This window comes from Pseudorasbora parva, chromosome 18, assembly GCF_024679245.1.
Source record: "Pseudorasbora parva isolate DD20220531a chromosome 18, ASM2467924v1, whole genome shotgun sequence".
NCBI classification, from domain to species: Eukaryota; Metazoa; Chordata; class Actinopteri; order Cypriniformes; family Gobionidae; genus Pseudorasbora; species Pseudorasbora parva.
The window spans coordinates 29,390,833-29,416,306 of NC_090189.1; the positions used below are offsets into that span (position 1 = coordinate 29,390,833).

The 25,474-nt window shown below is 38.1% G+C and overlaps 1 protein-coding gene across 1 annotated transcript in view; it reads left to right on the forward strand.

Annotated features, from left to right (window-relative positions):
• Positions 1–25,193, forward strand: part of heatr6 (HEAT repeat containing 6) — a 30,280-nt gene extending 5,087 nt beyond the window's left edge. Inside the window, 16 exon segments of the mRNA XM_067423346.1 lie at positions 80–181; positions 322–399; positions 401–466; positions 3,021–3,295; positions 7,529–7,706; positions 7,790–7,996; positions 11,433–11,532; positions 12,038–12,396; positions 12,488–12,610; positions 14,992–15,081; positions 15,171–15,305; positions 15,419–15,541; positions 17,353–17,477; positions 17,569–17,665; positions 19,892–20,096; positions 23,882–25,193. Of these exon segments, the coding sequence (XP_067279447.1) occupies positions 80–181; positions 322–399; positions 401–466; positions 3,021–3,295; positions 7,529–7,706; positions 7,790–7,996; positions 11,433–11,532; positions 12,038–12,396; positions 12,488–12,610; positions 14,992–15,081; positions 15,171–15,305; positions 15,419–15,541; positions 17,353–17,477; positions 17,569–17,665; positions 19,892–20,096; positions 23,882–24,504 (2,886 nt within the window). The 3' untranslated portion in view covers positions 24,505–25,193.
• The last annotated feature ends 281 nt before the right edge of the window (positions 25,194–25,474 follow it).

Genomic DNA, 25,474 nt, shown 5'->3' on the forward strand with positions numbered 1-25,474 from the left:
TGACCGTGCCTTCACTCAAGCCACTTTGGTTGCTGTAGTCAAACTGTTGGTTTTTCACCTTTTCTCTTGTCTGTTTCAGTTATTGCAGAGCGCTCTGAAGGGAATGCAGTATTTTCTCAATGGTGGAAAATGGAAAGCCATTCCAAACCAGGATCTGGGCACCTTATTGGCTGTGCTCAAAGTATGATTTGTATTCTATTCATGTTTTTATAGGTGTTGATTTGCAGATTCGTAATGCAGTTGAGAAAGGGAGCTGAATTGAGTAGTGCTGGGGAGATCATTTTATTTTCTCTGAGAATTGTCTCATTGTGTCCTTGGCAGAGATTCATGTTCTACGGGCTGCCAGGAATAAGTGTGGAAATGCCACAGGTGTTGTACCCAGCTCCTCTCCCTCAGTACGGAGACTGTTTCTGCTGCAAAACCTGAACCCTTGCAGGACTCAACGGTGCAGAAAAAAACTGCTGGGGTAGGTGGCAAAAAAAAGAGTACAAAGTTGGGATGTCGCGTGTAGTTTTGTATTGGTTTAGTTTTTTCCAAAAATACTGGATGATCTTGACCAAAAACCAAAACCAGTAATGCATATATATATATATATATTATATATATATATATATATATATATATATATATATATATATATATATATATATATATATATATATAATATTAAACCTAACAAATACACTAATTACAAGCATAGATGAAGTCTAACAAAGTTACAAATAAAGTAGGGTCTAACTGAAGTCTATTCAGGTAGAGAGAGACATGTAATAATTAGGCCTAAATGTAAAATAACACTTGTGTTCACTGTATAAATTAAATATACATTTATAAATATAATCTTTAACCTGTGGTTTGTTGTGTTTTTGTAAAGACGGCAGCAGGTATCAGTAGATTGCTGTCACTTTAAGAGCGAATGCATGGATTTTAGGGGTGGGCGATATAGCCTCAAAAAAATTTGCGATTATGATATTTATGCCGATATAGAAAAAAATATATGAAAAAGCTGGTATATAAATATTATTTATTATTGCAAACAAATGAAGAGGATTGTCCATCCTTTTCCAATGTGCTAGTGTTATTGATGACTGAATATTTAATTCAAAGTGTAAATCTATTGTCATATGGTGGCAACAGCAACACACAGGATGGAGTCAAATGAAAGCAGAGTAGCCTTGGTACTTATTAGTGTTTTCATTGGAAATCTAAAGTAAAGCTATAACATAACATTTTAGTTTAACTATAACTAAAAGTAATTTATGCCATGGTCTGTCTGAATATTCGATTCTGATTGGCTGGAAGGAGTGCAATAAATAATTGAATGCACAGGCAGTTCCAAGTCAGATGAATCATCTTTCTATATTAATGCGCTGTATTCATTATGAAGCATGCGCACACATCACTTGCATGCAGAGAGTGGAGATCGCGCTGCAGATTCAGGGGCACACTAACTTGTTATCAACGCCGGCCCGTGACTTTTAGCAATAAAATAAAATTCGTCACTGGATCACTGCATTATATTTCTCAGCAAAGTTACATGCTATTTTTAAGTAATACACGCACATCTTCATTGTTAAGAGAGACCGTGTCAGACACAGACGCAGTCACGAATCTCTCTCTCTCTCTCTCTCTCTCTTCTCTCTCTCTCTCTCTCTCTCTCTCTCTCTCTCTCTCTCTCTCTCTCTCTCTCTCTCTCTCTCTTCTCTCTCTTCTCTCTCTTCTCTCTCTCTCTCTCTCTCTCTCTCTCTCTCTCTCTCTCTCTCTCTCTCTCTCTCTCTCTCTCTCTCAATTCAATACAATTAAATTCAATTAAATTCAGCTTTATTGGCATGACTGTCGGATAGTACAATGTTGCCAAAGCATTAAACATGTAACAAGTTATACAGGTATAGATATCAAAATACAAAATATAATTAAAGAAGAAAAAAACAAACATATACATATAACTATAAACATATAACTCTCTCTCTCTCTCTCTCTCTCGTTAATTAATTAAAATAAACGTAATCCTACGCACTACTTTATCTCTGTGTCTGATTCAAAGGAGGAAGAATGCTAGATCTAACAAGCCGTAACTGACGAAAATAGCCGTCAATGTAACCCTTATATATTGTGCTGCAAACATCAATAACAGCTTTAAGTTGTCAGTGTTATATCAGTTGTCAAGAGGGCTGAACTCTTGTAACCAAATAGCTCCTTTTTAGGTACTAAATCTTCATCGGAGGCTAACATTTACACATAACTTTGTGTATGCTCTCAGACAGGTGTTGTTGTGCTAGGGAACATAAAACGGGCCATACTTCATCGCATCGCTATGTCAATGATATTGCGACATGACACTTTTTTTTAACATGTAAACATTTATACAGGTATTATCTTGAACGGTATGATATGGCACACCCCTAATGGATTCAATATAATGATACACACCAGATTTGTTTTATTCAACTGTTTACGTTCCCTTAAAGGGATAGTTCCCCCAAAAATGAAATGGTGATGTTTATCTGCTTACCCCCAGTGCATCCAACATGTAGGTGTTTTTGTTTCTTCAGTAGAACACAGATGAAGATTTTTAAACTCAACCGTTGCTGTGTGCCAGTCATATAATGCATGTGAATGAAGGAGTAAGTACGTTGTGGATGCGCTTATCCCGTTACAACGGGCGCACAAAGAATTCGCAACATCTTTTACAGTAGTGTTCTCATAATTTGATGTAGCCTATATGACAGACTTGCACTGCACATGTGGCACTTAACTGTATTTTCTTGTAATTCCACTCATTATTCGACTCAAATGATTAACTGTATTTCCAATCATATTTCAAGCAATCTAAAACCTTCATGGCGATCAGTGGGCATCTGAAGTGTCCCAGCTGGAGGAAATAATCAATTTTCTTATCGGGCCAATAACCATAACATTAAAATTGAACATAGATCGCACATGTATAGTATAAAAGTTGTTGTAAATTCTGAACCTGGACGATCTCCCAGAGGAGGAAAAAGTTTATAATTCTACTTTAGTCCCAACAGAACAAGAAGCGTAAGTCTCGTGGGAAAGGGAAGAAAGCTGGAACCGAGGGAAAGAGGGATGCAGAGGAAGGAGAAGGCGACGATGTCTCTGGGCCTCTTAAAACTGCGGGAGGTGGAGTAGATCAGAGTGGTTGGTCTCCCGGTTCACAGTCCGCTAGTGTTACTTCAGCGTCAGGAGCGACTCCACAGCTCTACCCTTCCTGGAAGAAAGGGAGCTCTGACTCAGAGTTCTCCGACCCGGAGGGAGGAATGCAATCTAAACTCAGGTATGACTCTCGGACCACTAGTGCCAGGAAACGTTTCTTACGTTATTAGGTCAAATAAAATTCACAGGTGCAAAATGACCTAGAAAAAGATGCACAAATGTTTAAATATGTAAAAATTTAAATATTTTCTACATGCACTATGTAGAAATCAAGATTTTTTTTTTCAAGACTAATGATTGTGTGCGATTAAGTTTCCAATAACAGATATGCTCACTTTAATTGTTTTTTATTTTGCATGTATGTATGTATGACATAATGTATGTATTTATGTATGACATATGTATGTATGTAATATGTATGTATGACATATGTATGTATGACATATGTATGTATGAATGACGTATGTATGACATATGTATGTATGACATATGTATGTATGACCAGGGCTTGACATTAACACCCGCCAACCCGCCAAATACGGGTAGATTTCGGCTGTGGCGGGTACGGCAGCCACTCCCACTAGCCACTTTGGCGGGTTGAATATAATTTCAGCCTACAGCCAAATGAAATGCCAAGACCGTCGTATCACAAAATTACAATTCTATTTCAATTCTTTAACGATCAACTTGCAGTAAGTGAAGGTGGGATAGGCGGAATCACGCTGAATGACACACAAAAGAAGCGTGCTCTCTCTGTCACACGCGCAATCAGTTCTCCAGTGTTGGGCATAGCGTCGCTACAAGCAGTGACGCTACTAGCTTAACCACATTCTTTGTTTGCACTTTCCCAAGCATTTCTGAAGATCAAGCTCAAATTGGAAACACAACTGCCAAGTCGCCGATATACTTCACATTCTATGTTCCTTTCTGCCTCGCGCCGACGCGCACAGATGCGCGTGAGCCTTCCAAAGGACTCCTTTCGCAGTGCGGAAAGACGGGTTCAGCGCGTGTACTGGATACGCGCTCTATCTAGTTGACGTTTGATTCCGAGCGCTCAGTTCGCTGTTGTACGCGCGTCATCCGTGCGATGACAAAAGAGAAATCGTCTTCAGACACACACACACACACACACACACACACACACACAAGCACACACACACACACGTCGTGTTTCCATGTTTTATGGGGACTTTCCATAGGCGTAATGGATTTCATACTGTACAAACTGTACATCCTATCCCCCTACACTGCCCCTGCCCCTAAACCTACCCATCACAGGAAGCATTCTGCATTTTTACTTTCTCAAAAAAACTCCTTTTTTTTTAAAGATGTTTTCCTCATGGGGACCTAAAAATGTCCCCACAAGGACAAGGATTTCGGATATTGCCATCTTTGTGGGGACATTTTGTCCCCATAACGTAGGGATTACCATGTACACACACACACACACACACACACATACACGTCTGGTTCACTGTCTTTGTGGGGGACTCTCCATAGACGTAATGGTTTTAATACTGTAAAAACCGTATTTTCTATCCCCCAACACTGCCCCTAAACCTACCCATCACAGGAAACATTCTGCATTTTTACAAAAAAACTCATCCAGTATGATTTATAAGCCTTCTGAAAAGTGAGACCCGCTGGCTGGTCCCTACAATGTAGGTAATCTCATGTTTTACTATCCTTATGGGGTATTTGGTCCCCACAATGTAATATAAACAAGGGCGCACACACAGATATAGGCACATGATTTGTTTTTTTGCCATGTTGGTACTGTTTGCAGCAGGTCTTAATTATTTTGCTACTGTATGTTGAGCTGAGTTGAATTGTAAATTAACTTACAGTTTCCTGCAAAAGTGCCAAAGTCTAAATTGAGCATAAACATGCAAACACAGGTGTGCATATCATACACATACAGTTTGAAACTTTGAAATGGTTTTAAATCTTCAAAATCAAGAAAATGAGTCAAAATCAAGTAATTTAAGCATGCCAAAGTCAACTTTAATCATATAAAATGTAAGTTCCAAAATGCAAAATTGTGGCTAGTGAAAATGCTGAGTGGCTAGTTACTTTGGAAAACCACTAGCCACGGTGGCTGGTGAGCAAAAAAGTTAATGTCAAGCCCTGTGTATGACATATGTATGTATGATATACATATGTATGTATGAATGACGTATGTGTGTATGTATGTATGAATGACGTATGTATGTATGTATGTGTATGTATGTATGAATGACGTATGTATGTATGTATGTATGTGTATGTATGTATGTATGCATGTATGTATGATGTATGTATGATGTATGTATGTATGTGTATGTATGTATGTATGCATGTATGTATGATGTATGTAGGTATGTATGTATGTATGTATGTGTATGTATGCATGTATGTATGATGTATGTATGTATGTATGCATGTATGTATGATGTATGTATGCATGTATGTATGATGTATGTATGTATGTATGTATGTATGTATGTATGTATGTGTATGTATGTATGCATGTATGTATGACATATGTATGTCTGTATGTATATATGATTATTATTTTTACTATTATTTAAAATAGGCCATTTAATTCAATAACAATGAATCTTTTCATTAATGTTCAATAATTAATAATTCACATTATCATGTTACATCATTACTACTATTAATTATTGTTATTATATTCACTTTTTTTGCTCTCATTAATTGCCCATTAACTAATACTATATATTTGCGCTGACACAAATGTAGTAGTAATTGTAAAACTAAATAGTAATTACAACAATAAAATGCATTATGATTATGCAATTGTATATTATACAATAAATCATTAGTATAAAAATGGGCCATTTAATAACAATAAATAACAATCCATATGTTTTAATTGAAGGTGCCCTAGAATGAAAAATGTAATTAACCTTGCCATTGTTAAATAAAAGGAGTTCAGTACATTTCCTGCCAGTGTTGTCATAAAATACAACAGTAGATACGGATGTCGATCCCTTTTGACGGATTGAAATCTAAATTAGCCTATATTTCATCATTAACACACAACTCAGAAACTAACTACGCTTACTACTACTGTTTAGTTGCTTACAGATCGCTCACTCGAGCCTTGTAGCTAACATCACCTTCTTCACCATCTAAGTTGAAACGATAGTCATTTGACAAGGCTTCTAGTCAATTTGTTAAATAAATATAAATTTTTGAGAACTGAAGTATGATTATTTTGCAGCAGGTGAGTAGTAAACATGACGCTGCCTATTTTAGTGGCTTCTACATTACTTTGTTTGGCTAAATAATTAAACTTTTAAATTAGTACTCTACTGTCAAACTGTAACGTTACTGTACAAACAACATTTACGTGCTACCCAGTTCAGTTCGTGATTCAAAGTTAAGAAGCTATCATTGTAAAATTGCCATGATGTGTCATTAAGCAGCAGTGGAGTGAAACAGCCAATCACAGCAGAACTCTGCATTAATATTCACGACCCTTCTAAATAAGGCAAAAACAGAGCATTACATCCTAGGGACAATTTATAGGGATGTAAACGGACCTGTAAAACTGAATCTGGACAATTTTTGCCCTTAAATAAGCCACGTACCCTCTATGTAGATATCAAAAAACAATTTAACATATTGTTTCAAATCATTCTAGAGCACCTTTAATGTTTAATAGTTCACATTAATTGTATTCAATATAATTTAAATTTTATTGTTATTATAAATAATCACTTTTTTGCATGTCTTAAGTGTCTGATACTGTTTCTGCTTTGACAACTTTAGTAGTTATTTTATAACAAAACGAATCATATTACAACAATAATTAAAGTCATTATACTGTTGTAAATTGGACAATAAATGATTATTAAAACAGAGAGTGCAATATAAGTGCTGCATGGGTGCACTCTTTAGATGTAAGGAATGGTTCCACTCAATAAATAAAGAATTTCCAAGGCCCTCAATGGTATTGAAAATTCATAATTCATCATGGCTTATTCATTTAAAAACAGGTAACAAATACACCTACGCGTTGTGGGTGTTCGAGTGCCTTGGAAATTCTTTATTTATTAAATAAATGATTATTATTTTATTTAAAAAGCTATATCAAACCTTTCACTTTAAGCCTGATTGGCTGTTACTTGAGAAGTTGGGGCAGTCGCGGCCTAATGGTTTTGTGTGTGTGTGTGTGTGTGTGTGTGTGCGCGCTACTCACTGCACCTAATCTGTGTGCACTAACTTGCATGCAGATGATAAACTCCAAGTATGGGTCGGCCTTCATGTCATGCCCCTTTAATTAGCTAATTAGAGTTTTCTATTTTAATGAGTCTGTGTTTGTATCGGTCACTCTCTCATCTAGGTTATATCAAGCACGTGTACGGCAGAGTTCGCTTCAGTGCTTCCTGGGTGTGGTCAAGTGTGTTGAGAAACGAATCCTCTATGGCTACTGGTCTTCCTTTGTTCCAGATGCTCCTGGGATTGGAGGCCCTCCTCCTCTTACCCTCCTGACCATAGTCCTAAAGGACCCCTCCCCAAAGGTAAAACAAGAGCCCACAGTTGCCCATTTAGTTTCTGATATCAGGTAAATGTAGCATATTTGACATAATCCATTTGCTCTTAGGTGCGTGCAGGTTCTCTGCAGGTTCTGTCTGCTCTTCTAGAAGGTTCCCGACAGTTCCTCTCCACCGCTGAAGACACCAGTGTGCCCCGACAGGCCTTCACTCCTTTCTCAGCCACATTAGCTGCCAGTGTCAGAGAGCTGCACCGCTGCTTGCTGCTAGCGCTCGTAGCGGAGTCCTCCTGCCAGACCCTCACACAGGTCTTAAAGGTAACAGAACACACAATCATGCCATGATATTGCTAAGATATTGTTGTTATTATTATTAGCTACAACTAAAAGGATTAACCATGTACAGCCTGACATAAGAAATAACAGTTTGGAAATGCAACAATTTACTGAAACTCCAGATAAAATATTAAAAAAATTGAAATAAGTTGTTTTGTAAGGCTCTGATAGTATGATATAGGAAAATATGGAGCTCATACTCGAGGAGAATAAAAATACCTCAGTATTTTTCAAAGGATCAGACCCAAACTGAGCAAAAATGACAACAGTATAGCAGATTATTTGCATATAAATAGCAGGTGTCACTCCCAATAATATGTTTTAATAAGATAATATTTAAATGCTTAGTTTTATGATCAAAGCTCAGTAGTTTTTGTTGTGGGGGTGGGGGGGGCAAGACATAATGCAGCACAATGAAAAATATTAATAACGATTGAGAAATGTACAAATAAATGTTCCTCAAAAGCCTGGATATATCATTTGAAACCTACATTTTAACGTGATTTTTCTAAAAAAAAATATATATATATATGTACGGAGGATCAAGTAAACTCGAAGGTGAACGTAAAAGGAAGGTTGGTTCAGTCCAGTAATGTTCATCTTCAAATATTACTAACAATATTAAAAAGATTTTTACATTTACTTGATAAAAATCAGAAAAGATATCACCACAGAAAGGCACGTGTACCCCAACCTGAAGATGGACAGTTTTAAAATGATACTAGCTGATTCTTTTTCTTGCTAAAAAAAAAGTATAAACTACCAATCAGACGACAGAAGACATGTAGATTGTGTTATCAGCAAAGTTTTGATTATGTTGAATATTTAGAGGCTTTCGAAATTTGCATTTCAAATGATGAAGTAGACTTTATAGGTGTAACGACAATGACTTATGAGTTTAATGTCTCGGGGAATAATTAACTCAAAAGGGATTTAATATTCAATATTCATGAATTTATGAATATAATATGCTAGTCGTTCATTATGTATTAAGATTTTCCGATAGGGAAAATTGTTTAATTAAATACAAGTAACCCTTTACGGAATTGCTTGAAATTATCCTACTAAGTTTGTCCTGCAAATTAGTTATAGACTTTTCAAATCAATTCTCAATAAGGGATTACTGCTTTACGAGCGCATAAGAAACATTAACTTTACTGATCAGGATAAGTTCAATATTTCAAATGGTCATACAGTTTACTTTACTAACATAGTAGCATAAGCAGTTAGGTAACGTTAGATCGTAAGTTTCATTGACTTTGAGTATGTGGCAGAATAACAGATTCAACTCATTAAATGTCTTTTGGAGGTTTAATAAACACAGACTAAAAATAACACTACAATTCACACAGAAAGTACATACTAAATATGCATCAAGAGAGTAGAAATATAGATATTAACGAAAGAATACATAAAAGAGAATAATGAATAGACTGAAATTAGAGAGAGATAAAAGAGAGAGAGAGATGAGAGAGATGGGACAAAGAATTAGGGGTAAGAAGCAGCTTTCCTTCAGTTCATCAAATACGACCTTCACGGAGTTAACTTGTCCCAACGGGAAAATAACACACCCTCTTAACAGCAGTTTGAATTTGGAAGATAATACTTGCTCTAGTTGTGGCTTCTCGCGTGTGTGTGTGTGTTCCGAGTTCAAATGCCCTGCGTGTCCGGTGGTTCTTTCCGAGGTCGAGAGGGAGCGGCAGGTTGCTTTTAGGGATGCTCCGTGTTCTCCTTCTGAAGAATGCCCTTGGGGCTAGTAAGTTGATGAAGCGAGGAGAAAAGGATTGTTGAAGAACGGATTGTAGAAGAGAAGATTTTTGGAAGAGCCGAGGCCTGTTGGCCCCATAGTGTGGTGGGCCTCCGTTTCTGGTCCCACACAGCACATGGCTCTGTGTCTGGAGACCCCCCCTGCTTGGGGGGACGTGTTGGTTCAGCTAGGGAGAGAAGACAAGAGCATTTCGGAAGAGATTTTCAGAAGAAAAAAGAGAGAAGAGAGAGAGATGGAGAAGTAAGAGAGAGGAAGGGCATCCGAGCACATCCCTTTTAAGGGTCTGGAAGTAGTCCCACCCTCCAGGGTTAGACTTAACCAATGAGATTGTTGGGATTTCCAGGCGGGAAATTCCTCAGCAGATTTTATGGCTCTTTGTTTCAAAACTTGAATCAGTGGGTCTCTGACCATTCATATTCTAATTAATGCAACAAACACACACTGCATTTTCTGAATAAGTGATATACATGGAAGTGTAAGTCGTGAAGTGAGCATTAATTTGATAGGAGACATGACATATATGAGGTTATCTGAACTAGTAATTTGTTAAGACAAAGATAAAAAAAAATGCAAAATACCATACAGAAGAAACATTTTACAAGACAGTTATGTGTTTACATACAATGTCCTGGGGTGCATGTTCATTTATAGATGGTCGTCTATAATTTGAGGCAAAACGCGTGTGTTTTACAAGCCTCGTGTTTTAAAGTCTTTGTGGCTAAGACACTTTTCTGTGGCCAAATTCTTTTGGGCCATAAAACATCTTATCAGATGGTTTCCAGGGTAACGAAGAATCTTTCTCTGTTGTGTTGGGGGAAGGTCTGCCACCAAGCACAACTTTCAAAACATATTTGTTAAATGTAACTGGCGATTGTGTGTTTGATTCGCCTGAGTCGCTACATAGGGTATACATTCATTTTCAGTAATTGAAATAAAGCGGAAATAAATAAAATAGAAATATTAAATGAAAAACTTGTGTAAACATGAAAAAATATATATATATGAAAAACCTAAATATGAAATGTTGCCTGTGCAAAAAACTGAAGTAAGTTGAAGTACTAAAATTACTAAAGCTAAAACTGAAAAAAAAACATGGTGTTAAGATGGTGACACTTATTTTAAGGTGTTGTACTCAAATAAATACTGAGTAATATTAATTAACTATATGTACTTACTATAGGGTTAGGTTTTGAGGTTGGTTTGGTTTAGGGTTAGTTGTAGTAATGTTATTACTATATTAAGTACATTTAATAATGTGTAACTACACAACTAATCACTTTAAAATAATGTGTAACCAAAATGTCAAAAGCACAACAAAATGACAAATAAATTAACTAAATAATTAAGAACTGGAAGAGAATAAACTGTTATACTATAAAATAATGCAAACTCTCATGCAAACCGTATACAGTGGCCTCAGAATGATACTTGACCTTTTCTCAAAACATACTTGCTTACATTTCACTCAGATTAACTATACCAGTGATTACTCTGCTATAACATCATTACTATGAACATGCTTCATACTAAAGTATTCCATAGGAGGAATATAATGTGGTTTGGTTAGTATCTGCAGTTCTTCTAATCTAGGGTATGCAAGTTTTTCTCGAACTAAGAGCTTGTGAACACGGTTTGTGTTTTGTCTTCCAGTGCCTCGCACACCTGGTGTCCAACGTTCCCTACAACCGTCTCAGACCAGGCCTGTTGAGCCCACTGTGGAAACAGATCCGTCCATATATACGCCACAGAGGTATGGTTCTATGACGCTGCAGTAGTTGTACTATTAAAGGCTTAGTTTGGCCAACATTTTTATGGGCGCTGAGATGTTTCTGTGCCTCCATTGAAAGTCCAGATAACCAAAAATGAGGTCATAAAAGTGTCATAAAATTAATCCACTTCAATCAGTCTTGTGAAGAGATACAATCCGATTTATTTTGTGCCTATTTACATTTATAAACATTGATGCACACACAAGCTTCAGTGTCTACCATGGAATTTTCTCTATGTATGCGTGTTGTGGTTACCTGGTAAATATCTCTAAAAATATCTTAAGTTCAAAGTTTTGAAGATTAACCAACGTCTTATGGGTTTGGAACAACATGAGGGTGGATAAAATATGACACAACTTTCATTTTGGTTTGAACTAACGCTTTAAAACTGTCCAGATGTTCAGTGTTTGCCCTGATAATTGATACAAATCCAGCCAGTTCAAACATTCACAATCACAAACATCCCCTCTCTCCCTCCCATGTTAGATGTGAATGTCCGCGTGTCCTGTCTCACCCTCTTCGGTGCATTAGTCTCAACACAAGCACCCCTCCCTGAGATCCAGCTCCTCCTCCAGCAGCCCGGATCCACGTCCGGCCACAACACCCCCGGCATCAGGACCCCGCAGGAGCTCTCTCACAACTGGAGACATCCCGCTCGGAAAGACGGAGATGCCTCGTCTCCTGCAGAAGGAGTTGAGGGGGGTACGGAGGGGCAGTGCTGGCTGTTGCAATTGTGCATGAGTCTGGTCACACAGCCTCGCGAGGAACCGTACTCTGATAGTGACCACGGGGGGTCTGGCGGAGCATCGCTGGAACCGTCACCTGTTCGACTTGAAGCCCTGCAGGTGAGTGGTCCGTTTGCAAATATGTTTAAAGCCACAATATTTGTGCTTCTTGAAATGTTTGTGTTTAATTCTTTGCTGTGGTTTATTTCAGGTTTTGGCTCATCTGGTTAAGGGTTACTTCTCATTGGCTCAGACGTCTCTGTTGGAGTTGGGGCAACTCAGTGCTCGCTGTCTCGCTGAGCAAGAGCCATCTGTGCAACTTCATGGCGCTAAAGTACCAGATCTTTGTCATTTCCTGTCTCATAAGTGGATCTTGCTAAAGCAAACATCACTATTATTATTGCTTATATTTACTATAACTATAACAATTACTATAACGTTTTAGTACTCGCTTTAATTCTATGATAATACCACAGTTCACACCACAACTAATAACAATATTGACACAGAGATACAACGATATCTTTGGCTGTCAACATTTTTATTGCTTATCAGCTGTAAAAAAATAATCCAATGAGAATCCACCTGACTGTAAAGAGTTAGAGCATTCAAAAAAATTCACACCATGGACGAAAAAGTATATTGCTATCTATAGCCCCTTTAGCACAGTAAATTAGCATAAAATTACCAGAATGACTTTACTGGAAAATACACAAATATGCTGTTTACATAAGCAACGTTGTTCTGGCTTTTTACCGTTAGAAGACCACATTGGGTTGGGGTGCGTGTGTTTTATTTGCCTTGCGCACCAACTAAGCCAGAAATGCTACTCTATCCGACTGCAGAGGCGCAGCGCTGATACAGACATTAAAGGGGTCATGAACTGGCTTTTTAAACAAATGTTATACTGTTGTCTGAGGTTAACGTATGACATTTGCATGGTTTTTATATTCAAAAACATCATAATGAATAAGTAATAGGCGATATTCTATCCTGGTTTTGAGCCTAGATCTTGAAACACTCATTTTTCATGGGCATGCCACATTAAAGACTTACACCCACTGCTATGATTGGATAAGAGTTGTTCATATTATAATGAGCTTCAACTCCCTTACACCTGAGGAATTGTTTTGAAAACTTCCAATGTGGAGAAACGGCAACCAGAATGGCTCGCAAAATGTCTTTATCAAACAAGCAATGATTTATTTTTCATCCACCCTCAATTAATTGGAATGTAATTTTTTAATTACTTGTCCGGGTCGATCAGTGGATAACCGTGAACCATGCATAACTAACACACACATGCGTGCATACCCACAAGACAAGTATGTGCATCAGCACAACTGAACCAACAACACCTCAAATACATAGGATACTCCAGCCTGACAGCGTGGAAGTTATGTTTAGTTAGATACGTACATAATCAGTAGATATCAGACGTAACAATGCAGTACTATTACACATTTAAAAAAAAAAAAAATAATAATAAAATAAAATAAAAAATATATATATATATATTGTTTGAAACATGCCATAAGTTTTATTGCTTTGAAGTTTGATACGGTTTAGCTCTAGGTAGGCCTATGTTATTTATCTAACATGTCAGGACAGGCACAAGTCGGTGGGCTGAGCTACAGAATGAGGTGTTGGTCTCGAGGGCGAGGGTTTCACTGCACTCACAGAGACGCACATTCACAGATCGATCGTTTGATGACCCAGATGTCAATAAAAGCTTTTCTTTGACTAACAAGGAAGTTTTCAGCTCTGAAACTTACAGGATATTCTTATCTTACAAACTTTTATATATACCAAAGGCTGAATGAAAGTTGATTTCTCAATTCATGACCCCTTTAAAAAGCAGCAGAGCTTACTAAAAAGTGCATCATCTCCATTAGATCTTTATGATTGCCCAAAGCGGACTTCTTATGTCAGCGCGTTCAGACCTTGTACATTTTCAATACCATATCTTTATTCCTTGTTCACACACAGCATCATACCAGTAATTTACTGGTAATGTTACCAGAAACCATGGACTGGTATTTTTGAAAAGGTCGTATTTACACTTGATCCCTAAAATTTAATGTACCGCTAATATACCGGTAAACACTGTATGTGTGAAAGTGGTTATATTAGCGCCCAAAACAACAGGTGTAACATTTTGTTTATTTAAGATTATTTTATCATCTTAAAAAAAAAAAAAAAAAACTGTTCTGAAAGTGATTCCAACAATGTTGTTGTATAATAGCCTGGTCCTAACAGACTCTTCAATTGTACAGAGAGTCTGGCCACTCTCCATTGACAAGCATTAACTTCCTTGAAGGCGGTACTCTGTTGAAGTTTAAAACTATTGGATCTGCCCAGAGCTTTCTGGATCTGCCATAACCAATCGCTAACGTTTGGTCGTGACGTATGTCATCTCAAACTAGTGCACAACATAAACGTCATCGTTCTCAGCCACTCCCTCTGTTCCCTGATTGGACCGGTTAAAATTTGACCAGAGAATATAACGCAATCCCAGGCGGAGTACTGAAGGAAAATGAAAGATGAGTGGAAGTACATAGAAGGGCGGAGCTAGACTAGTTGTATTAAAGTTATGGTGTGGATTTTGTTTTTCTCATAGTATTAGAATGATCATTACATTTTATTATTATAGTCCATGATATTGTTTTCTTTCTCTTTCTCTGTCCATTTTAACACTTCTGTTGCTTTCCCAAGCTTCTGGAAGAACTGGGAACAGGCATTATCCAGCAGTACAGAACTGATGCCAACACGCCACAAAGTGCCAAACGTGTGCCCGTCTGCCAGGTTAAAAAAAACAACAGTGTGACGCGTTACAAATCCAAACTGAATTCACAGATCATCTTAATGTACTGCTGTTCTTTTGTCCATTTCAGGTGGTTCAGTTCTGGTCGGAAGTCTTGAGTGGTCCACTGATCAGTGCCTTACAGAACGAGCAGCATCCCACCCTACAGACCAGTGCCTGTGACACCCTCTCCTCCATCTTGCCACAGGCTTTCAGCCAGCTGCCCGTGAGTGTCTGACCTCTTGAGTTTCCAGGTGTTCAGGAAATCGTTTGATCGAATGTGGAGCTGAGTTATAAAATGTGTTTGCGATATTCGTATACATATATCCATATCTGCAGGATAAGACACAAGTGCTGTGTATCACGATACTGTTGGGACTGACGTACAGCGAGAACTCTCTGGTGAAGGCGGCAGCTGTGAGAGCTTTAGGTGTCTACATCCTCTTTCCCTGCCTGAGAGAGGTACAGGACCAGCCTTCTCATATGTGACCCTGGAGCACAAAACAAGTCATAAGTCGCACGGGTATATTTGTGGCAATAGCCATTGTACAATACTGTATGGGTCAAAATTATTGATTTTTTTATTATGCCAAATATCAATAGGACACTAAGGAAAGATCATGTTCCAAGATATTTTGTAAATTTCTTACCGAAAATATATGTATAAAAAATATTAGTAGTAGTAATATGCATTGCTAATGACTTCATTTGGACAACTTTAAAGGGTTAGTTCTCCCAAAATGAAATTGATGTCATTAATGACTCACCCTAATGTCGTTCCACACCCGTAAGACCTCCGTTCATCTTCAGAACACAGTTTAAGATATTTTATATTTAGTCCGAGAGTGTATCCAAGTGTATGCACACTATACTGTCCATGTCCTGAAAGGGAATAAAAACATCATCAAAGTAGTCCACATGTGACATCAGTTAGTTCATTAGAATCTCTTGAAGCATCGAAAATACATTTTGGTCCAAAAATAACAAAAACTATGACTTTATTCAGCATTGTCTTCAATCCTTCAAATAAAGATTCAAACGGTCATGAATCAGTGAATCGATCAATGATTCGGATCACCAGTGTCACGTGATTTCAGCAGTTTGACACGCGATCCAAATCATGGATCAATACGCTGATTCACAACCGTTTGAATCTTTATTTGAGGATTGAAGATAAACGCAGAAGAGAAGACAATGCTGAATAAAGTCGTAGTTTTTGTTATTTTTGGACCAAAATGTATTTTCGATGCTTCAAGAGATTCTAATTAACTAACTGATGTCACATATGGACTACTTTAATGATGTTTTTATTCCCTTTCTGGACATGGACAGTATAGTGTGCATACTTAAACTGTGTTCTGAAGATGAACGGAGGTCTTACTGGTGTGGAACGACAATAGGGTGAGTCATTAATGACATCAATTTTGTTTTTGGGTGAACTAACCCTTTAAGGCGATTTTCTCAATATTTAGATTTTTTTTGCACCCTCAGATTCCAGATTTTCAAATAGTTGCATCTCGGCCAAATATTGTCATTTCCTAACAAACCATCATCAATGGAAAGCTTTCAGATTATTTAATGATTCAGATGGCTTTGTAGCCTGACAAGCCAGACCTACATCAAGATGTTTGGTCTGAAAACTCACCATAGACAGGGCTCAATCCGAGGGGCGGAATAAACGGTTGTCTGCAAACCCTCTGCACGCGATAAGGTAGCGCTACACCCAACCAGAGCAACGAAGGTGAAACAGAGCTTGTTGATAGATTAAACATTCGCCGTATCCGGTCAGCAAAACTCTGAACACATCTTCCCTTTTTAAGAATGACTTCAGTGCCGTTCTTTGTTCTCTTGTCAGAGAAAAGCTTAACTCCAAGTCTTCCAGAGTTGCAGTCAAAGCTAATTCGAAAGGCCGCCGTTGGCCAGTTTCTGTGTTTACTAGAAGCACGCAAACGCAACTCGGCCGTCATCATTATGGCCCCGCCCACCGACTCTATACTCTATACATGATGTGATTGGCCCGACCAGAGTTAGGCGAATACAGCTCAGAAGGGTATTGAGAGTTGCTAGACGACACTCGCGGGCAGATTAAATTCGCTGGCGCTAGGGTGCATCTAGATTTCTAGGCTAATGGTTTTGTGGTCCAGGGTCAAATTTATTGTATTAGTTTAACTATAAGTAAATCCACCTTCATCCAACTAGAACAATAGTGCCCATCTCAAAAGGATGATTGATTTAATTTTACTCATTCACTATATATTTTTTTATGACCACAGGATGTGATGTTTGTGGCAGACACGGCTAATGCCATCCTAACCGCTCTGGATGACCGCTCACCTAACGTCCGTGCAAAGGCAGCCTGGTCTCTCGGCAACCTCACCGACACGCTCATTGTCAACATGTGAGAGCGGCAAACGAGCACATCTGCGTGTGTGTTTGATGCATAAATCTTGCAGACTGATGGTTTTCCTTTGCTCATCTGTTGTTTTCAGGCAGTCAGTGGGGCTGGAGTTTCAGGAGGAGTTCTCTGATATGCTGCTGCTGAACATGTTGAGATCTGCCACTAAAGCTTCAGGAGATAAAGACAGGGTGGGTACTTTTTTTAATTATTAGTAGGGCTGTCAGATTTAACATGTGGTACATTTTTTTGATTTTAACATGTTAAAAATATTTAAGCAATTAATGCAGCATCTGCTTTTTCTCGTCATCCTTTGGCTACCGTTACATTATGTGACCATGCTCTTATTCATGCAAATGCTTTTAAACCATTCACACGTGATAAGACGCAAAAGAGAACGCAGTGTGGTACAGGTGCGCATCTGTGAAATCTCCTGTATGTGTGACACACACCACTTCAGACAGTGCTTAAATGGAAAAAAACACAAAATTATGTTTGTGCGTCACAATTACAGTTTTGAGTTGAATGAGTAAAAAGAAGTCTTAAAGCAGCACTTGGTAACTTTTGCTCTCGGGGTCCCCCTACAGTTGGGAAAAAATAATGTCCTCAACTTCTGTCGTAAGTTCTGTCCTCCTACAACAGAACTCCAAAACTATGCTCAAGTCTGAAAATGTTCTAACGCATCTGAAATGACTGAATTTGAATAAAGTTTGTGAGACACAATTTTCCAAAGACTCCTCAATATTATTTTATTTTCAAAATATTGCAAATCGTTATTGTCTAATCGCAATACAAATGCCTTACAATGGGAACAAATGCGATCAGAGCTTGATGTTTTCTGTTCAACGGTCAATCTGAGATGTTTCAGTCGGTCAGTGGCTGTGGACACCCGCTATTATCATATTTCTTTTACAACAACGGCAAAAGTCGTCAGAAGCCATTGCGACATTTTCCTCGACATCACAAAAAGAGAATTGCTGTCTCGGATGTTTCTCCGTCGCTCTGCATAGTTTACGTCATCGTCCATTGGTGACGCCCCTTTGGAAATGATTTGTCTATGAAACTCAGTTACTACTGAGAATGGTCTGGTTTTAACCAGGCTAATAAGCAGCTTAATATACTTTCTTATTATCACAGTTTTTGTTGTTTTTGTTGTTTTTTCAGGATTCTTTGACGAATAGAAAATTTAAAAGATCAGCATTTATATAAAATATTAATCTTCTGTGACATTATAAATGTGTTTACTTTCACTTTTGACCATTTTTAGGCGTCCTTCTTGAATAAAAGAATTAATTTCTTTCTACAAAAAAAAATTTATCCGAACTTTTCAATGGTAATGCATATTTACATATAGTTTAAACAGCTTTGCTATTGTTGTTGCTTTTAGTTCAGAAAACTTTCAGAAGAGTAGGACAGGTTGACTACAGTTAAAATACATTCAATTACGTTTAGTATTTACGTTTACGTTTACATTTACATTTACGCATTTGGCAGACGCTTTTATCCAAAGCGACTTACATTGCATTCAAGGTACACATTTTATATTTTTTTTGGTCAATTCTTGCTTTCCATTTCATTTAGCTTTCCATTTCAAACTGTTTTTTAGTCATTATTTTATCAGTTGATTATTAACTGGACATTTTTGCTGGACGATTTAACTTATTAAAGAGCACCTTTTCTTGAAGAGAGTATAAAGTGTATAAAGTAAAATTAAATAAAGTGTAACCCATTTAGTTATTATCTTATCAGTAACATTTTGAATTTTGCAGCATCCTCATTACAGGCACAATATGTAAGATTTATGGATTAAAATATCCGAAAAACACTAGAACAGTGTTATATATTTTATTGACTCGTGTACTGACATTATCCCATATGTTTCCAAGAATCTTTAAATCTAGAGGAATAAGCAAATAACCGTGTCCGTTCGTTGCCTATCAATGGCATCATACCCTCGATTATTTTGTTGAAACTATCAAAGACACAAAATATGTTTTATTAGACAGATGAGCAACTGTTTGGATACATTCATTGACAGAAAACAAATTATTGTTATAAAGCTCAACAGTCTTATTGGTTTAATGTTGTTTTCTTGATTTAGTGCCATGTTTACCATTCCTAATATGGATCTAGCTTATGGCAGAGAGCAAGTGTCTCATAGTAGCCTGCATTACCCCACATACGCATGAGCGGAAGAAGCAGAAGCGGTCGCCTGCGGCATAATAAAAGCTCCGGCTAAATCAATCCGTCATCAAGCTACGCCTTTGTTTTGAATAAACGACCTCTAGCTGTGAAAAATGACATATTGTGGCTTTAAAGGCAGAAACAAAAGTCATCTTTCTATAATTTATTATAGAGTAATGCTGTAAGTAGAATGAACTTCAAGTCCAAGAAGATAAGGGTTTCCTGTGTTGCAGGTAAAGAGCAATGCTGTCCGTGCACTCGGGAATCTGCTTCACTTCCTGCAACCGGTCCACCTGGGAAAGCCTGTGTTTGAGCAGCCTCTGCAGGAGGCCATGACGGCACTTATCGAGACGGTTAGAGGAGATGCCACCATGAAAGTGCGCTGGAACGCCTGCTATGCACTGGGCAATACCTTCAGAAATCGCAGCCTGCCTCTAGGTTAGTGAACATACAAAAATCTCTTATTCTGGGTTAGGGATTTTTGCTAATCTCTAATCCTGAATATAAAACTTCTTCATAACTCATCTGTCATGTTTCGGGAGATGAATGATACCTGCAGTCAGTTGGTATGTTGAGGAGAGGTGTGCAGTTAAATTTCAGGAGGCATACATTAAAAAAAATGTCAGGGTGATGTAACTGTCCTGATTAAATAATGACGCAAAACAAAACATTTAAACAAATTTATTTCTTGAAAGGAAAGCATTGTTAAACCCTTCACTGCTTATTAATATTTTAAAAAACTTTTATCCGCCCAGTCAAAGTGTTTTTTTTGTTACAGCTTCCTGGAAACAATATTTGTATAGAAGAAGAAAAAATCCAGAAAATCACATTGTCTGATTTTTAAAGAATTTATTTGTAAATTATGGTGGAAAATATGTAGTTGGTCAATAACAAAAGTTAATCTTAATACTTTGTTATATACCCTTTGTTAAAAATGAAAGCGATCAAACGTTTTCTGTAAGTCGCCACAAGATTTTTTACACACATCTGGAAACTGGCTAGGCCACTCCAGGACCTTCAAATGCTTCTTACGAAGCCACTCCTTCATTGCCCAGGCAGTGTGTTTGTGATCATTGTCATGCTGAAAGACCCAGCCACGTTTCATCTTCATTGCCTTGCTGATGGAAGGAGGTTTTTACTCAAAATCTCACGATACATGGCCCCATTCATTCTTTCCTTTACACAGATCAGTCATCCTGCTCCCTTTGCAGAAAAACAGCCCCAAAGCATGATGTTTCCACCCACATGCTTCCCAGTAGGTATGGTGCAACTTAGCATTCTTTCTCCTCCAAACACGACGAGTTGAGTTTTTACCAAAACGTTCTATTCTGGTTTAATCTGACATTCTCCCATTGCTCTTCTGGATCATCCAAATGCTCTCTAGAAAACTTCAGATGGGCCTGGACATGTACTGGCTTAAGCAGGGGGACACATATGGCACTGCAGGATTTGAATCCCTTGCGGTGTAGTGTGTTAGTGATGGTAGCCTTTGTTAGTTTGACCCCAGCTCTCTGCAGGTCATTCACTAGGTCCCCCTGTGTGGTTCTGGGATTTTTGCTCACTGTTCTTGTGATCATTTTGACCCCACGGGGTGAGATCTTGTGTGGAGCCCCAGATCGAGGGAGATTATCAGTGGTCTTGTAAGTCTTCCATTTGCTAGTAATTGCTCCCACAGTTGATTTCTTCACACCAGCTGCTTAGCTATTGCAGATTCAGTCTTCCCTGCCTTATGCAGGCCTACAATTTTGTTTCTGGTGTCCTTTGACAGCTCTTTGTCTTGGCCATAGTGGAGTTTGGAGTCTAACTGTTTGAGGTTGTGGACAGGTGTCTTTTATACTGATAACAAGTTCAAAGAGGTGCCATTAATACAGGTAACGAGTGGAGGACAGAAGAAGAAGTTGTTACAGGTCTGTGAGAGCCATAAATCTTGCTTTTTTGTTGGTGACCAAATACTTATTTTCCACCATAATTTGCAAATAAATTCTTTAAAGGGGGGGTGAAACACTCAGTTTCAGTCAGTGTCATGTCAATCTTGAGTACCTATAGAGTAGCATTGCATCCTGCAATCTCCGAAAAGTCTTTATTTTTTGTATAATTATATAAGAAAGATGCGCTGTTCCGAGTCTTTCCGAAAAAAGCCGAGCGGGTGGGGGCGTATCGTGTGAGCGGAGCTAAATAATGACGTGTGTGCGCCGCTGTTATTGTGTTGAGTGCGTCGTAAAACTGTGTCATCCCTAGCTGTGGGAAAAAACTTTATTCAAAATAAAAATATGGCTTTTAATCAGATACAGCCATACATCTATGATCCGGAATCAGACCCAGAGGCTGCAGTTGAACAGGAGCAGCAGCAAAAACGACTAGAGCAGGACGTCTCTATGTGGTACAAGTTATACACTAACTATATAATAAGCTTAGCGACTTGTGTTATTTACATATTTATACTTGAATTATATCGTCATATTTTTGTCTTTGAAGGTGTACATGTGGGAAGTGCAGTTGTGCACGTGTGTGTGTGTGTTTTTTTACGCGTGGTTTGTGTAGACAATTGTAGAAAGCGGACTGGTTTTGCACGGCAGGCTAAGTTAGTGTTTACATAGAAAGAGATGGAATAGTAGCGCATTTGAATGAAGAAGCGCGCTTATTTAGTTCAACATATTTCCCCCCTCTTTGTGTATTGTTGTTTGGAGTGCTTTTACAATACACAAACATAAAGTTACACATATAGTGGCCAGCTAAACAAATGTACACGCACTACACATTGCATGCTCCATTGATCAATTAACTATACGTGATCATGTTTGGGCTACTTGATGAGCATAGGCAAAAACACAGACATTTGAAGCAGTCTTACTCACCGCCCGTGGTTCTAACGTTGGGACCTTTATTGTTGGGACTGCTCCATCCTTTAGCAATAGGCGATTGGAAAATCCGGCGTCGAGCTGGGCCTTGTTTATGAAACAGTCGGCACCGAAATGCAGTGAACAGACATAAACCTTTGCGCAACTCAGTTGCTGATCCGGAAAAGCAAATTACATCCACTGTTGCCTTAACGCGGGGTTTTTTGGCAATCTGTACAGGACTGTCTTGGTCTGGCAACCAAAAACGCACTTTTGTGGTGACATTGTTAATTTCTTGAAGTCACATCACCTGTGCAGCGCAGCCTACGAGCCCCGCTTTGATGGGCGTAGCCTGTTGCTTTCGCTCTCTCCCTCTCTCTCTCTCACGCTCTTCCGGTAGAATTGTCCGTACGGCCCATACAAGGAAATTCCGACCTATTAACGTCAAGTGGACCCATGATCGAAAAAAACTTGCCGAAACTTATGACTAACCGGAAGTAGTATTTTTGACAAAGAAATACTCCCATCAAACGTCCACCTTAACTTTTGAAACTTTGTCTATGTTTAGTATGGGATTCCAAGTCTTTAACAGTGTAAAAAGATCAGTATGCATGAAACAGCATTTCACCCCCCCTTTAAAAATAAGACAATGATTTTCTGGATGTTTTCTCATTCTGTCTCTCATAGTTGAAGTGTACCTATGATCCAAATTACAGGCCTCTCTCATCTTTTTATGTGGGAGAACTTGCACAATTGGTGGCTGACTAAATACTTTTTTGCCACACTGTACATAATAATGAGGGATACCCTGTGCATTTAAAAGTGGGGTCCTGATCAAGAGTTGGGAGTGAGAATGTGTTGGCTCTTCACATTGTAATCAATCAATCAATCAACTTTATTTATATAGCGCTTTTACAATCACGATTGTGTCAAAGCAGCTTCACAGTGTCAAACAGGATAATATTGCGACAAAATTAGATTTGGCTGTACAGTCGTACTGGAGAAAACAGTGATGTTATCAGCTTATTTTAATTTATCATATAGCGACAATGTTGGCAGATCAGTATTATAGTTTATAGAATTAAATAAGACCTAATTCATACATTTTATTTGTATAATAAGTTGAATAACTTTAATCATATTTTTAGTGTCCCCAACTGAGCAAGCCAAGCCAAAGGCGGCAGTGGCAAGTGTAAGACTCAGAATTCCATTCTAAAGCAACACTATCAACATCTAAATTAATCTTCTGTTGTCATGTGGTACAAATCAGAGTTTACAAGTAAAAAGTGCTCACATCCTCGCACATTACAAGAAGTCGGAATCTTGTAATTACAGTAATTCTGACTTTGTGTGAATACACCTTAACACACACCACTTCACTTCCAGGTTCTGCTGTCTGGTCTAAGGAAGCTTACTCTGCCCTGTCCCACGTCGTCACTTCCTGCAAGAACTTTAAAGTACGCATTAAATCCGCTGCTGCACTTTCTGTTCCCTCAACGCGAGATTGCTATGGTGACATTCACCAATTTGCAGAGGTTTGGCAAGCTTTGGCTCAGGCCCTTGAACACAGTGAAGATACAGAAGACTTCCTTGAGTATCGATACTGTGCTAGTTTACGCTCACAGCTCTGCCGTGCTCTCCTGCACCTCCTGTCCTTATGCCAGCCTGATGACCTTCCAGCACTAAAGTCATCACTAAGTGACCAATCCAGGCCAGTACTACAGGGCTTTCTGGTTCGTTACCTTGGCGATAAGGGCGTGGCTTTGGTTGCTGGGGTTGACTGTGCTGCAGGGGACGAGGTGGGGGATCAAGCGGAGCCTGAAGATGGGTTGATGGTGCTCAATGAGACACTGACCAGGCTAAGGGGGCAGCTAGGAGAGACTGTGTTGGACAGCAGTGATGATCTGAAGACTGTAGTGAATTTCCTTGAGGATGTAGTGAGAAACTTTGAGCAGATTCAAGAATCGGACAGCAAAGATTCATCTCTTGCGCTCAGCAATTCACCATAGTGAAAGTAAAAAGTGAATGAAGCAATACGGAATGACTGTCTGACATTATAACAACCTTTATATTTTATTCAAAATGTATATATTAAAAATATATTTCAAAGTATCAAAGAATGTTGAGCCTCAAGTTTCACTATAAAACTAATTTCTCTTGAATGATTTGACAAATAAAAACACGCTTGTAGTATGAGTGAACAAATAAAACTACTTGTAAACTCAAGTGTACCATTTTTCCAAGTTCTCAGTTAAAACTTGATATGAAATATTAACTTCAGAAGGAGATTGTCGTTCTGAATCATGATGGTAAGCATGTCTACACAGAATATAAAGTTACTAAAATGTTTGCTTTAGTAGTGTTTGTTTTTCATTATATTGGACTAATGCAGATATTTGGTTCGCAAAATGCTGTAACTGTACATGCAAAGAGACATTTCAGACATTTTTCTGCATATTTCCCACTTTAGAAAACTTGAAACACTTTTTAATTGTTTAAATCATCTACAGCTTGAAATCTCATGTTTACAGCCTCTAAAGGTAACTCACCATTTTCAGTCATTTTCAGTCATAAATCAGTAATTTGTATTAGCAGCCATTAGGTTAATAGTTAGATTACCACTACGTCTCATTATAATGTTTTTTATAAACAGTGTATATTGACACTTTTTGCATGTCAAATGTTATTGAAACATGTTCATATTGAATGTGATGAACTACACCTGTGTAAACTTATGGAAAACTGTCTTGGAAATTACTAAAGATTCCCAATTAATTACAAATAACAGGGTTTATTTGGCTCTTAAAAAAGTCCTCAGTACTTTTGTCCTGTTTTCCAATGCAAATATCTAAACATCTAAGTCAAGATACATTTAAGATGCAAGTCTAAAATTAAGTCTTAAAACTAATTGAACAAAATTAAGTTTATGCTTAAAACAATAACAGAGGAATTGCTGTTATATCTGTATTTTATAATTAC